This window comes from Carassius carassius, chromosome 41 (genome assembly GCF_963082965.1).
Source record: "Carassius carassius chromosome 41, fCarCar2.1, whole genome shotgun sequence".
NCBI classification, from domain to species: Eukaryota; Metazoa; Chordata; class Actinopteri; order Cypriniformes; family Cyprinidae; genus Carassius; species Carassius carassius.
Genome location: NC_081795.1, coordinates 2041017 through 2057063, shown reverse-complemented (window position 1 = coordinate 2057063; position 16047 = coordinate 2041017). Strand labels below are relative to the sequence as shown.

Genomic DNA, 16047 nt, shown 5'->3' with positions numbered 1-16047 from the left:
TTCTCCTTTTCAGAACTTTATCACAGCTGAGGAGTTGAGGCGTGAGCTTCCTCCTGACCAGGCAGAGTACTGCATTGCCCGAATGGCACCATACACGGGCCCCGACGCGAAGCCTGGTGCTCTTGACTACATGTCCTTCTCCACTGCCCTCTATGGGGAGAGCGACCTCTAAGGGCTAACTCCAGAACTCCAGAGCAATTCTCTCTCCTGCATCAGTGCTGATCTTCTCACAGACTAGATAGATGAGAGCCTTGGATGGAGCCGCATCTGTCTTTCTCTCAACCATCCAGTCCTTAAAGAGATCAGTGCTCCTGAGGAAGAGGAAGATATTTAAGAGTGTTGGAAATAGGACTTCATAGCACACTTGCGGGGGAGGGGGATAGATGTTTGGGGGAAGGGGGTTATCATGGCATTTTGGGAAGAGCAAATAACTGTTGATGAAGCTTGCCACGCATTGAGGGATAACCCTTTAATTCTGTGTTAAACATGTCAGTCTTGGAGAGCTTAAGGAAAGTTGTAGGATGGAAGAGAAGAGAGAAGTTTAATATTGCAGATTCAGTGTCAAGGGAAGAGGGTGTGTGGCTTTGGACTGTAGCCACGGCTCAAGTTCTTTAATCTTCTTTTGATTCCTCTTAAAATGACACGCATACTATGAAAGAACTCAATATTTTTTCAGCTTTTTAGTGAATTCTCACCAGCAGTTACCTGTAAAGACAGTTAGTGTTAAGCCATTGGGCTCATTAAATTAGTTCAATATTAATTATCAATTAAATCTACTAGGTTGTTATGGGATGGAACTAAAGAGCACTTAAAGAATCCACTTTGGCTGCAGTCTATGCCTAGACACTTAACCTGCACCCTCTACCCCGGCGGGCAGAGCACAAGCTTTTCCAGTTAACATGCTATTTTCTTTTCTTTTCTTTTTTTCTTTTTTTCATTGTTTTCTTGCTAGAGTTGGTGGGGTGGGAGGTTTGGTTTGGCATTGGAATATGTTATTTGGCATATAGCAAGGCTGTATATCATAGGAAAAGGGAAAGAACGACTCAAGTGATTTGATAGGGAAGTTGTGACATGTCCTCTTAACCCATTTTGCTGGATCGGTGGAACTCTTTGAAAATCTAACCTCAGCTTTTTCCTTCCTTTTTATTTCTCTCCTATCCAGCAATTTTGAGTTAGCAGGATTCTACGCTGTACATACTTATTTTCCAGTACACAGAACTGTCTGACTACCTATAGTGGTCACACTGGGCTTCAGGTCATAAGCAAAGATTATAAAATGAGCAGTTTCACCCCTGCGGAGTACTGTAGGCAGGTTTAGGTAGCTACAGGTCTGTTTTCTGAGGGGTTGAAGAATGAAGCTACAAAAATACCTAGTCCATTTATTGTTTTCCTTCCCCAATCATCCATACAGCGTTCTCTCATTGACTCCCTGACTCAAGTAGACATGTCCCTTAAGGATTTATTAACTGTAATTAATGTCTATCTGCCATCCATCTCTAATTGTTTCTCAGATATTACTGAATGTCAGTGTGAGAGCTTCAGTGCCGATGTGAGCAGCATAGCCTTGTAGTGACCCTCCACTAGAGCCTATGACAACACAGCTGCTGAATCAACAGTTGAAAAGAGAATTTTATATAGTAAGAAATAAGTACAAATGTGCCTGGTAGTTGCAGGTTGCTCTCTCTCCCATTCATTTTGTCCTTTCCTTTTGTTATACACTCGTTTATTTTCTTTCTGTAGGGAGGGGCAGGGACCCAATGTACAGCTCTGGAGGTTGAGGGGAAGGACTGGAAGAGCTGAAGTCTTAATGAACATTCCATTATGTCTTAATTAACATTAAATTACTGTTTAACAAATCTATGCAATCGTGTGTCCAATACCAATATGCTCCGTAATGAACGGCGGGGGTGATTTGCAATTGGAAGTGTTGAATTCAAGTGAGAAGAAATTAAGGGTAGAGGGAGGGAAAAGGGTTGGGCTTCAGAAGATTTGAAGACTTGGACCAAAAGCCTGCTCTTACATCTGCAAAGTAGAATAAAAGCATTTGGAATTCTGATTTTTTTTTTGTTTTGTTTTTGTACTCTTTAATATCAAACATTATCTGCTGTACTGGAAATTTGCAAAAACTGCTTTCTGTCTCGAGATGAAAAGTGAATTTCACATGCACACATAAAGTTTCCTTATAAAATATTACCACTTTGAATTATTTGTCTGTGTTCCCTGCTTGCTGAGGATTTCAACCAGTCATTTGATTTGGTCTCTCTGGAGCTTAAATCTTTGACTTTATTCAAAGTTTATAAATAAATGCATTAATGACATTATGTATTTAATAAAAGTTCTGTCAACAACATTGGTGACAAAATAGTGATTAGCAATTTGTCTTTTAGACCATGATCCATCCTGTGACAGACACATTTAGGCCTGGTTTCATAGACACGGCTTAGCCTAAACCAGGATTAGGCCATAGTTCAATTAGGACATTTAAGTAATTTTTATAAACATGCCTTAGAAAAAAACATTACTGGTGTGCATCTTGAGACAAAACAAAGGCATTGATATATTTTAAGATCAATCAGTACAAGTTTCTTTCATTTGAAACAACTCAGACTTGACATTTAGTCTAGGACTAGGCTTAAGTCTTGTCTGTGAAACCGGGGGTTAGTGTATTAGTGTTAATGTTTTCCTCAAGAGCTTTTTCCATCCCCTTTTGGTAACCTGTATTAGTCTATACCTCACATGCTGTGGATGGTGCTCAATGCTGAAACATTTTTTTAAAAAGGCTCAAATTAGCCAGATACTATAACTGCTATTAAATTGCTATGTGCTGTTATACTTAGGCTATATCAACTTTTAAAAACATCAAAAACAGCAGCTCTAAAACAGTCTAGCCCAGTGAAGAATGACAACAACCAGTAGAGTTAACTTACCATCCTCCTGGCCATCCTGAGGAGTTCCTGTTGAAAAATGTTACGTCCGTACAGTGGGCTGTGTTTAGCTCTTCAGACAACGTGAGAGAATGATTATAGAAGACAGGTCATTTTTAATATGTTTAAGGTTATATTATAGAATTTTGTTCGAAATAGGTCGTTTTTATCGCCCTCTGTTGATTGTCGTCGTCGAAAAACTCGTTGGATAGAGGACGAACGGTTAGGCTGCTATGACAACCTAGCGCGGGCTTTTTCCTCTCGTCTTCAACCTCTGAATCCTGGCAGCTATTGAGGTGAAGTCGCGCGCCTGGTTTTTAAATTCATACGCAGGCGGGAAGAACGTCAGAGCGTGGGCTGTTGTGGCGGGAATTATGCTGGCATTGACATTCACCTATCGTGTACTCCTAAAATCAGGTGAACTCAGGACTGGAGTCGAAAATAAATTTAGTCTTGCATGTGTAAAATATAGTTTACATTTTTTTTATACAGATTAAAGCGGATTAGGACAAATCTGAAAAAGTCAGGTTAACAGATAAATGCTAATTGCTACAGAAAATTACCTAAAGGTGTAATGAAGGACTTGTATATTAGTAACTCTAATGTAGGCCTATTAGTAACTATAAAAATATTAGTAACTCTAAAAGGTCACAAAGATTGAATATTTAACATAATAACAAAGGAAAAATGGTTTTGTGAATTTCTTTGTATTATAGTATTGCTCTGTGTCATACATTTCTGTCAAAACATGCACCTGTCAACCTGTAAAAAAAGAAAAGAAAAGCCACCTGGACTTGTGAAATGCCTGAGCACAAGGCATATAAATCTGAACAGATTAAAGTGTTTTTAATCATACAGAAATAAATCTCTCTCTCTCTCTCTCTCTCTCTCTCTCTCTCTCTCTCTCTCTCTCTCTCTCTCTCTATATATATATATATATATATATATATATATATATATAACATAAATTTAAAAAATGTGGTGATTTTATAAAGACAAAAAATATTGGCATCAAATTCAGAATATGCACACCTGTGAGGAAAGTGGCACTACATCTCTCAACCACCTGAAAAGTTGCCATCCTGATGATTTTGGCAAATCAGTAACTCTTAAAGGAAACGTGTAACCTAGAGTCCAAAAAATTAAGTTACTTTAGTACCTTGCCTCTGTCATTGAAATATTAGAATTTATGTTATCTTCTTACAGCTGAGATCCGTTGTTAATATGTATAAATATGTAAAAAAAAAAATACATATTTCCATCAGCTGTAGTACTTATAAACATGAAGTGCAGTCTGGCATACACAGAAAATAATAAATAGGGCAAATTATAGACATTAATGTACTTGATTTATGGGGAAAAAAATGAGACGAAACATTGATTAAATCTAAATCATGACTTGCGCTTTACAGCGTTATGTATATATATATATATATATATATATATATATATATATATATATATATATATATAATTTTCTGAGAATTGAAGGTTTTCATGGTTTCTCAGTAATGTTTGTGTGTTGTATTTAGAACATGGCATGTAGACACTCATCAGAGATGGAGATGTTTCCACAAACGTCTGAACATGTGCAAGTCATTTTGCAAGCTCTCTCTTGGTCTTTTATATCATTGGTCTTTTATTTTCATGGATTCAGTAAACACTGCCACATATGTTTGGGATATAATGGAGCCCCTGCTATTATAAATCTAAACTACATCTCTGATGTAGCTTTGAATTTGGACATCAGAACGCCTTTATACAAAAGTTATATAGCTGTTTAATACTTGCAGACTCTTTAAAGATCTGTGAACACAAGAGGATGTCTGTGCTCAATGAAGCGGCCATTCAGGGGTCAGAAGAGTGTTTTGTCCCAGAATGCAGGGCCAAACTCCACAAATACTGTGCAGGATGAAGTATCTTTGGAAATCATTTCAGACTTCAGTTTGACCTTCATCTATCCACAGCTCTTTTGAGTCTCAGACTGCAGCGTTCAATCACTTCTCTCTGGGTTTCTGAATCTGTTTCAGCTCTCGCCGCCGCTCTGACCTTTTCACTTATGCAAGTCCTAACACTTTGCCTTTCAAATAAAGGACTTGTTATTGGTTCTGTAAAAATAACCACGGTTAAGCCTTTCTGACCGCTGGAGCGGTCATTTGTTTTTCATTTGCAATGCTGACGATATAATGCTAAGTCTCCGATTTTTGAATCTGATATATGTATATATATGTGTGTGTGTGTGTGTGTGTGTGTGTGTGTGTGTGTGTGTGACCCTGGAGCACAAAACCCATTGATTTTTTCGAAATTGAGATTTATAAATCATCTGAAAGCTGAATAATTAGTCTTTCCATTGATGTATGGTTTATTGGGATCTGACAATATTTGCAAAAAAATCTAAATACTAAGGAAATCACCTTTAAAGTTGTTCAAATTAATTATTAGAAATGCATATTACTTATCAAAATTTTTTGATGTATGTATGGTAGGAAATTTACAAAATACCTTCATGGAACATAATCTTTACTTAATGTCTTTTTGGCATAAAAGAAAAACCTAATTTTGACCAATACAATGTTTGGCTATTGCTACTAATATACCCCAGCGACTTAAGACTGTTTTGTGCTCCAGGGTCACACACACACGTCAGAGTACCATAGTGTTTTATATATATATATATATATATATATATATATATATATATATATATATATATATATATATATATATATATATATATATATATATAAAAGCAAAATGAAGGTGTTTGTCTTGAGTTAAGTGTTTCTTCAGACCTGACAGTCCTTCAAGATGGTCCTCAAATCAACAATAAGTCCTTAATTTTGAGTGAGCATGAATGGAAGAATCATAATAATGTGGTCCAAGCATCGCTGAATGGTGTAAAGAAGGTTTATCATACTGCTGTGACCGATTACACTCTGTTTACTCCAGTGTGTTTGTCCAACTCATTTTATACATGTTGGGTTAGGTTTGCTATCCATGTTCAAACTTTTGTTTAGTTTTGTATCATACTCTACATAAATACTATCAGTTTATTATAAATAACACACACTTGACTGAATGCGTTTCTCCTGATCTTAAACATGGTTTGACCAGCAACACTGAATAACCGCCCTAGGTGGCAGTGCAACTCTAGTCCAGACCTGAGTGATTCTGCATTGACTGACTGACTCTGACTGTCTTTGACTAGTTTTGACTATCAGTTTGCTTCATGCATGATACGGTTTTGAAGGTGGTTTTGCTTGAGACACTTGGTAGCAAGCAAGCGAGATACTGGTTTTATGTCAAAGTACAACTAAGGGCATGGTTACGTCAATGCATTTCCTTTTTATCACTTGCTAAAACAGACTAGCATGCAACCATCCGTCTTTAATATAGTATCTCAAAAGACTAAGACTCTAGAATGTTCTTTGAAAACATTGTTTCAGTAAAGCTTCAAATAAATGTAAGAAAGGTTTGTAAATAAATCACCATTTTATTTATTTAGACTGACACTTTTCTCTCCAAACTGCCCACAGTGGATGGGTTATAAGATTTGTCTGACCATTGCAGATGTTGAAGTTTAATGATCGTAACACCAATTTTTATTTTATTTTTTTCTTCAGATTTTAGCTCTGGTGTCTGTGATTAAAGCAGTTGTGCCTCTGCTTTAAAAATGCTGCTTCTAAATGGGAAATATTTAGGAAATATTACAAGTCACCCATTTCACAGATTACTACAAAACACTGCTGAACACACTTTCTACAAACTAGAGGATATGGACAACAAAAAAGATAAATTAAAGGTTATGCATACAGCCAAAGCTGAAGAGATTTATATCCTTAAAAAGCAGAGCCAACAAAGAATACGTACTGTATATTGTAATGACCTACATAATGTCTGGTACTATCAGCAGAAAGATAACTTTTAAAACATCAAAGGCAGCAAATATTGAAACTATATCACCGCCACCTGGATTATAAACAGATTCCCAATCACCTTCATTTCCTGTTTGCATTTAAACCAGTTTGGTTTTCGAGAATCTTCAGTTTCTTTAACACTGGATGAGCGCAGATCCGTTTGTTTCTGAAATATAATCTGAAGAGCCGTAAACACAGGAGCAGATGATTCATGATGATTCTGTATGTTAAACACTCGCATCAATGCATCAATGTCGCAGGCACCAGATTTGCTCTGTATCTCATATCTGGAAAGCGATCACAGAATGCTCCATGGGATTTTCTCTCAGTGGTATTCTGGAAAGGCAAATGCTGGAACATTGGCCAGATTCACTATATAGATGCTCTTAGAAGAAAACTTGTGCTCATGTCACTGCTGTCCAGAATGACTCTCAGTGTGTTCCTATGTGTACATTACATGCAAAGCTAAACATTTAATGCAAGTCAACATTACAGTTTGTAAACTGCAACAACACAAAGTCATAAAGGGAGCAGAAAGAGTAAAAATGAATGCAGCGCGATCTAATCTCATCATCATTATCATTATTGTTATTGCTAGCCTGAAGAGCATCATGAAAGAATATGTCAGATTTAGGCAGCATTATTGCTCTCAGTAGATGATTCTGACTTTCTGGGCTGGTTATTTTGCCTTGAGCCCCATAGTTTCTGCTTTAAAACTGCTGCGGCTCCGTCTGGCGTCCACACTCTCCAGAGTTTTCGCTCCTCGATTTACAGAGACTTTAGGAAACGCCACAAACCCTGTTTTAGTTTCAAAACTCAGATGTTGTGTAATATTCAGTTCCTGTAAAAAACTCTTCCAGTTCCTCTGTTGTGAGCATGTTCTCGAGTCACTTAAATACATCGTGTTCTTGGTAACGTCACGTTTTCTGACAATAAAGTGCTTTGCCAGAATAAGTTACAGGAGAATAGTACAAATATTCTGTCAGCTCACTGTTGGCATGATTATGAATCTTCATGAGATGGTGTTTTTACTTCTTCCTATATCAGTGTTTTTAGGTCTCAGACTAAAACAGTAGATTCAGTTCAATTTAATTGGGATGTGTTCATGTTTAAAGTAGTGAACAGAGTTGAATAATCTGTACAGGTCCTTCTCAAAAAATTAGCATATTGTGATAAAAGTTCATTATTTTCCATAATCTAATGATAAAAATTAAACTTTCATATATTTTAGATTCATTGCACACCAACTGAAATATTTCAGGTCTTTTATTGTTTTAATACTGATGATTTTGGCATACAGCTCATGAAAACCCAAAATTCCTATCTAAAAAAATTAGCATATTTCATCCGACCAATAAAAGAAAAGTGTTTTTAATACAAAAAAAGTCAACCTTCAAATAATTATGTTCAGTTATGCGCTCAATACTTGGTCGGGAATCCTTTTGCAGAAATGACTGCTTCAATGCGTCGTGGCATGGAGGCAATCAGCCTGTGGCACTGGATGGAGGCCCAGGATGCTTCGATAGCGGCCTTAAGCTCATCCAGAGTGTTGGGTCTTGCGTCTCTCAACTTTCTCTTCACAATATCCCACAGATTCTCTATGGGGTTCAGGTCAGGAGAGTTGGCAGGCCAATTGAGCACAGTAATACCATGGTCAGTAAACCATTTACCAGTGGTTTTGGCACTGTGAGCAGGTGCCAGGTCGTGCTTTTGGAAGCATGGAAGTGCTCCAAATCTGCTGATAGCTAGCTGCATTGACCCTGCCCTTGATAAAACACAGTGGACCAACACCAGCAGCTGACATGGCACCCCAGACCATCACTGACTGTGGGTACTTGACACTGGACTTCAGGCATTCTGGCATTTCCTTCTCCCCAGTCTTCCACCAGACTCTGGCACCTTGATTTCCGAATGACATGCAAAATTAGCTTTCATCCGAAAAAAGTACTTTGGACCACTGAGCAACAGTCCAGTGCTGCTTCTCTGTAGCCCAAAGTGGTTTGACCTGGGGAATGCGGCACCTGTAGCCCATTTCCTGCACACGCCTGTGCACGGTGGCTCTGGATGTTTCTACTCCAGACGCAGTCCACTGCTTCCGCAGGTCCCCCAAGGTCTGGAATCAGTCCTTCTCCACAATATTCCTCAGGGTCCGGTCACCTCTTCTCGTTGTGTAGCGTTTGCCACACCTTTTCCTTCCCACAGACTTCCCACTGAGGTGCCTTGATACAGCACTCTGGGAACAGCCTATTTGTTCAGAAATTTCTTTCTGTGTCTTACCCTCTCGCTTGAGGGTGTCAATGATGGCCTTCTGGACAGCAGTCAGGTCGGCAGTCTTAACCATGATTGCGGTTTTGAGTAATAAACCAGGCTGGGAGTTTTTAAAAGCCTCAGGAATCTTTTGCAGGTGTTTAGAGTTAATTAGTTGATTCAGATGATTAGGTTAATAGCTCGTTTAGAGAACCTTTTCATGATATGCTAATTTTTTGAGATAGGAATTTTGGATTTTCATGAGCTGTATGCCAAAATCATCAGTATTAAAACAATAAAAGACCTGAAATATTTCAGTTGGTGTGCAATGAATCTAAAATATATGAAAGTTTAATTTTTATCATTACATTATGGAAAATAATTAACTTTTATCACAATATGCAAATTTTTTGAGAAGGACCTGTATTTGTACGGATCTAAAGAATCATCTATACTCTCATTTCCATCTACTTTATTTAGCAAAATCCATCTCTTTGTATCTCTCTATCACCTCTACATTATCAGATTCGTCCTGTAGGTGTGCAGCGGGGAGAAATTGGACATTAATAAATCATATAACGACTTCTTATTCAGCCTCCCAGTTAAAATCAAGATAATAAGCATGTTGAAGGACTAAATTTAATCAAGTGTGTGATAGAGTGATTTGCAGCACTGTTCCTGTTGGAAAAACCAGGTCAGGTTGGTTTCTAGAATCAGTAGCAACCAATAACTTTTGTGTTTCTGCTCCCATGTGCTCTGATAACTAATCAGCTTGACCTTGGCCCCAACAGTTTGCAGTTTAGAGAAAGAACTGGTCACTGCCCTGCTGAAAAAAAAAACACATTTATAATTGGAAATGTATTGGCTTTAATGGAAATTGTAATGGTCCCTGTTGGTCTCTACTGGTAAATGGTTTGCTTGAATTGGTGCCATGTTAAATCCATTAAATCCTAATGGAATTTGGCCCAAAAGACACTACTGGACAGGGTTGCCAGGTCTATAGCAAAACCAGCCTAAACATCAATCGAAAAAATATCCCATACCTAAAATACATATTTCACAGTCATTGTTATGCTTAAAAACCAAAGAAAGAGAGACAAACCACAGGGGGAAAACTCAACCCCCGGCAACAATTTACAAGTAGCCCAATTCCACACGAAATTGAACCCATTGCTAAACCATTAGGTATTGGTTTTAATGGCTAACAGTTGATGATTTGTAATAGTATTTTAGTGGAATCTTCAGTTTCTTTAACACTGGATGAGCGCAGATCCGTTTGTTTCTAGTTGTTTCAATAGTGGAAACCATTTCTTTTCAACAGGATGATTTGCCAAACCAGGTAAAACAATTGTAAGGTATGCAAAAAACGAACAAAAAATAACTATGTAAAGTTGTTAAACCATGTGTTATGTACAGTCAGAACTATATTTTTAACTCAAGAGCGAGTGCTGCCATTTGTAAATTGGAAGTTGTGCGAAACTTCTGGTGTCATTAGCTTCCAGTTATTTTACCTGTAGAAAAACAGTCCGATATGTTGCTCGGTATTTCAAACTGTTATTTGTTATCATAATGTTTCAATGTATTATTATAATTATAAACACGCTGGTTTGTAGCTCGAATAATTTTACACTGCACTTCTTCTAGCTCACTAGCAGCTAATGAATTGGAACTTACTTCCAAATTTATTTTTCATTTTTTTAATTCCTCAGCCTTTTGTTCTGACTTCTTTTTATTCAGCTCCATTTTAAACCATTTTCTTGTAAAGGCAGTTTGAACAGCGTTTGACTTTTTCTTTAGTACAGACAAGTGTTTTTTTTTGTTCAAACGAAGGGAAATGAAGTGGACACACAAAGGCCGGTGATGGACAATAGAAGGGATTAGACGAGAGTCGTAACACTTTCTCCGCTCAGTAATGGATGTGTTGACACGTGTCGGTGCTCGTCCTCAATTACGGCCTCTTTATGAGACCTCACGCTGTGTTGTGAGAGGACTTTAGTAGTCCTTAAAAATCCAAAGTCAATTATGAATGAAAAGAACGAGGTACAATGGACGAGAGAGACATAAAATCGTGGCAGCATTGAGAGATCTTACTCCATAAACCCGCTCAAATACAGAAACGCACCCACATACCTATTGTCTGGCTAAATCTATCATCTTTTGTCGCAGCCTTCATGCTCAACGCTTTAGAGGAGCTGAAATTGGCTGTCAGTATTCCGGTCCTGGACTCGGAGCTCCTAATGGAATAAATTGGTTCCAAGATGTTCAATTTAACTGTGACCCAACACCTCGGAAAGATGATTCATCTGATATGCAAACCAGAGCATGACCAGCAGGCAATAAAAGGTAAATGAACTGCACTCTCTCTCTCTCACACACACACACAGACAAGAAGGTTCAGTGTGAAAACGAGCTACATGATTTTATTAATTTGCTGATTGGTCTCAAATGTGAGCGTCTTCAACACATAGAAACAATGATAGGCCACTACTGTAGTTCAGACCTGCTATAACCTTGGTTACTGACCTAAACCGATCTCATACTTACTATATTACCTCTGAAATTAATGATGCAATAAATTCTGCATTTTCTCTTTTTCAGTTGGAATTGGCTGACAGGCAGGGGCGGACTGGGACCAAAAAGTGGCCCTGGATTTTCTGGCCCACAGCAGCCCACCACATCATAACGCATCCGTCCCTGTTTTGATGTCATTTATTAATTTAATATTTAAGTAAACAGTTTTTTTTTTTTTACCAATAGGGCAACTGATCCTCCGTTGAAACAACAACAACAAAAAAAAACTGCGTGCAGCAGCTGTAGCTACATCTCATCACGACACAAACATTCTCCTAGAACTCGCACTTTGCATTCAGTTAACAGATCCATACGAATCATGCATGGAATAGAAGTTTATAAAGTCAAACGATAGCTTTATGTGCTTTACAGATGAACTTGAAGTCTTTATTTATTCGAGATGTTCAATAATAGATCATCTTTGGCTCGGTATTATATATGTATATATATATATCTGTGATGGATGAATTATATATTTTATATTTTATATATATATATATATATATATATATATATATATATAAAATTCATCCAACACAGGTGTATATTGATATTCTGGTTGTGTTCTTGGTCTTGATCTATTGTATCCAACCCTGCTACAAGATTATGAAGACCACCAGTCATCTCATTAATTTAGAAAATATAATGAGAATCATTACTGTAATCACTGCCATCCATAAAGACACAAAGCATTAATGTCCATAAAAGTACTTGCATTTGTACATACCTCCAAACACACAATTGCCAGCTATTGGTCGTTCTGACTCAAATGTATTCATTCAAGTACTACACTTGCGCTGTCTTGTTTCACCGAAGAGATTGATAAATTCAAAAAATGAACGTTATGATTTCTCTTTTCTGTTTTCTAAATCTAATCACACACGCATGATCTGAACAGATGACTTATGAGAGAGGTTTTCTCCTGACATTACTAAAGACAGAAACACAGCTAGGTCCAGAACATCACCTCAGCTGGACCGCAGGAGCAAATAAGACACAAAAGGTCAAAGAAATGTGCGTCTTTCTGTCATCCTTTCTTTCTGCTCCTGTAGATCCAGTGAGGGTTTAAACTGGATTCCTCTGATTATTCGAGTGTGGATTTGCCATTTTATTTCTCCGTCTGTCTGCAGTGCTTTGCCTCCCAGTTCATTAACTCTTCATTTACACACTCCTCTTTCCTTCCGTCCACTTCTCCTCAGTCTGCGAATGATTGTTTATCATCTCTGATTCATGTGCGTATCAGTCAATCTGCACTATATCGCTTTTTGTTATAGTTCATTCAAATAAAATGCACATTTGTGTGGTTTATAATTGTGTTGGCGGACAAGTCTCACATAGCCAAACTTTTGAAAATAACCATATAAGAGTTCAGCTGCATAAAAAGACCAAATTCAGTCATTTTTATGGTTATGAGACATTTATCGGTGTGAAAGGTTTTCCTGAACTTAGTGGTTTTGAGTTGCTAAAAAACTGATAATTAATTAAATCACAAAAATGTAAAATTACAATTAATAAACAATTTCAAAGTAAAGTAATCATAATACATTTCTAGTGTATATATATATATATATATATATATATATATATAAGAAATGATCCTAGTTTGGGAATCCCGCATTATCATAATCATAGACCAGCTTGCAAAAACCAAAAAAAAAAAACCCTCTAAATCATTTCTATTTATATTTCCACTCATTTAAGTGAAGGATATAAACCTGTAAAAAGCTCAAAATCCTCAATAAGTTTGTGCAGTTCATCTGATCCTGTGACTAACAGGTAAAATAATGGCTTGATTGCTTTTATGAGCATACTGGAAGTGTAGTACAGTATTTATGATTGTCAGCATGGCACTATTATGTGAATTCATCCATTTGTCTGAACAGTTAAATCACGCAGGAATCGCTGATGTCACCGAGACATAAATTAATGCAATGTAGTCAATTAAAGCTTTTTTCAAATCCATAAAGTCTGTCTGTGCCAGAGCTGTGCAGACGCCAGTATGGAGCCAGGGGCATGTAATAGTGTTTTCCAGGCCATGAAGGAAAGATGAAATATCAAACGAGCATCTCAGAGGACCTCTGCCACTAATAAAATAAAGCCTGAAAAAAACCAAAGACTCGTTATCAGATGGAGTCCACAGAGCGGGAGGATTTACAATCAGAATAAAGAAAGAGAGAGAGAGAGGGAGGATGAGACGTCTACAACATATGGCCTTTATGAGATGCACAGCTGCGTGATGGAAGGACTCTAGAGGAAGTGCTCTGGCATCCTTCCTGTTTCCTCCTGGTGTCACCTCGTTTGATGCCCTCGTGAGGACGCTGGTCCAGATGTGCCCACAGCTGCTGATGACTCCGCACACCTGTCCTTCATCACCAGCTGACCATCATGATATCAACAGAGACTGTGAATGACAGACAGACAGGTATTTTACATCAATAATGTATGCATGTTTTCTGTTTTCATCTAGTGCGTTCTACACTGACAGTCAGTTGAAGATTTAAAGATTTGTTTTTAGATCATTTGGCCTAATTGGGACATTTACTGGAGACCCTTCCACACATTTACCAGGGTATGCACAGTTTCAAAATACTGTAGAGTTTACTGTATGCACTTAGAAAATGAATGAATGAATGCTTTATGATGGAAGTTCTTTATTTTGTTAAACGGTAAAAACAATGCTTAACAGAGTATTTGTGATTTTATGACAGAATTAGAATCTTTAATATTCAAATGGTGTTTAAAGTAATTTAATAATTTATATTGTTTTGAATATAAATAATACATTATACTGTACATGCATAATAGATAAGTGATTCTCCTGTAAAAAAAAAAAAATTCAAGATTTCTTATTTATTAATTTATTTGCTTATTTATTGCTATGGGTAACATGGTACATTTTTGTAATGTTATGACTGATTTCAAATGTTTTGCATCATATTATTTGTGTAATATAACGTTTTATTTTGTTTAAAAAATAAATCATGCATTAAAAATGCATGATAGATAGATGTTTGTAATTTTATGAAGGATTTAGGATGTTTAGTTATTTGTCTGTGCTTTATAGTTTCTCCAGGGAATGTCTGATGAGGTGCTGGAAACCTCTTCATTAAATAGAGCAATCTGAGATCTAAAGCATAATGAGTTCAAGCATATCCTCTGATTATAGGACAACTGAAATCCAGGAGCAGCGCAGTGCTGAGCTTATAATGGACTGGACTCAGCATTTACTACGGTATTCAAAACCTGAGAGATTTGAACTGAAAACCTAAAAATCCATAACGTTATGCTTGATAAGGTATTAATTTTTCAACATTGAAAAGGAAGTCTCTATTTTTGAATAATTGCCTTTACATAATAGTTAACTTTCTCTCTCCCTTCCCTTGTTACTCTAAGCCAGTATAGTAAGAATCAACACGAAACAGCATTCACAACCCATCTTACCTCTATAATGTGATGTATTCCTGAGTGACACGATATGCAATAAAATGTATAAGCTGGGATTGGACTTTATCCGTCAGGATTTGTTTGGATGCTGAAAAGCGTTTCAGTATGTCAAGTGAGTAGAAGTTTGAAAAATGAAAGGGGTCTGGAGTTAAACTTTAGACTATAAGCAATTGTCCTCTGTGGAATAACGTTCTGTGGTGATTTTTTTCCACAATAAGACCAGGAACATGTAAGTTCAAGGTGAAGATCTTGAATTCATGCTGAATTTATCACTCAGTTTCCGTAACGTGATTTTTTTTGTATGTACGGATATGAATGTGTGCTAAGAGAATCAAACGGAAAGGATCTAGTACTGAATGTGCAAAAAACAGGAATCACTATTGAAAGAACATGGAGTTTCCATGGTAACACTTCAACCCCCCACATTTCTTTCACACCCCAGAACCCAGAGGGTGCAGGACTCAACTCCAGTGGCATGGATTTGCCTCTTTCTTTTTTTAATCAGGATATACTCTTGGTCACATGACTGTCCCATAGGGTGAATGTTTTATTTTTTCACAGCTCTCTCTCTATCTCTTTCCATCCGTCTCACTCATAAACTCACACATAAACACACACACAACTTAAATTGCATGAACATTGCATGTTGTAATTGTAGATCTGGTAGGTCTAGGTATATGTAGCTATGTAATGTACTCAACCATTCTCTGTTGATGAATACACACACACACACACACACACAGAATTATATATATATATATATATATATATATATATATATATATATATATATATATATATATATATTAATTCACAGTAAACACGTGAGACAATTTCCATAAAATATATCAATGGTAACACTTATTTTATTAACTGAGTACCATTAAACAGCAGTGAAAGGAAATGTAATTTTTTTAAACTATCTGTATTTTATATTATTTAGT

General features: G+C 36.9%; 1 protein-coding gene across 5 annotated transcripts in view; it reads left to right on the top strand.

The window, feature by feature from the left end:
• LOC132123393 (alpha-actinin-4) overlaps positions 1 to 2203 on the top strand; it is a 39824-nt gene extending 37621 nt beyond the window's left edge. For all 5 annotated transcript variants that reach the window (XM_059533980.1, XM_059533981.1, XM_059533982.1 and 2 more), the window contains one exon: positions 14 to 2203. In XM_059533980.1, coding sequence (XP_059389963.1) covers positions 14 to 172 — 159 coding nt within the window. In that variant the 3' untranslated portion in view covers positions 173 to 2203. The remainder of the gene's footprint in view (positions 1 to 13) is intronic.
• The last annotated feature ends 13844 nt before the right edge of the window (positions 2204 to 16047 follow it).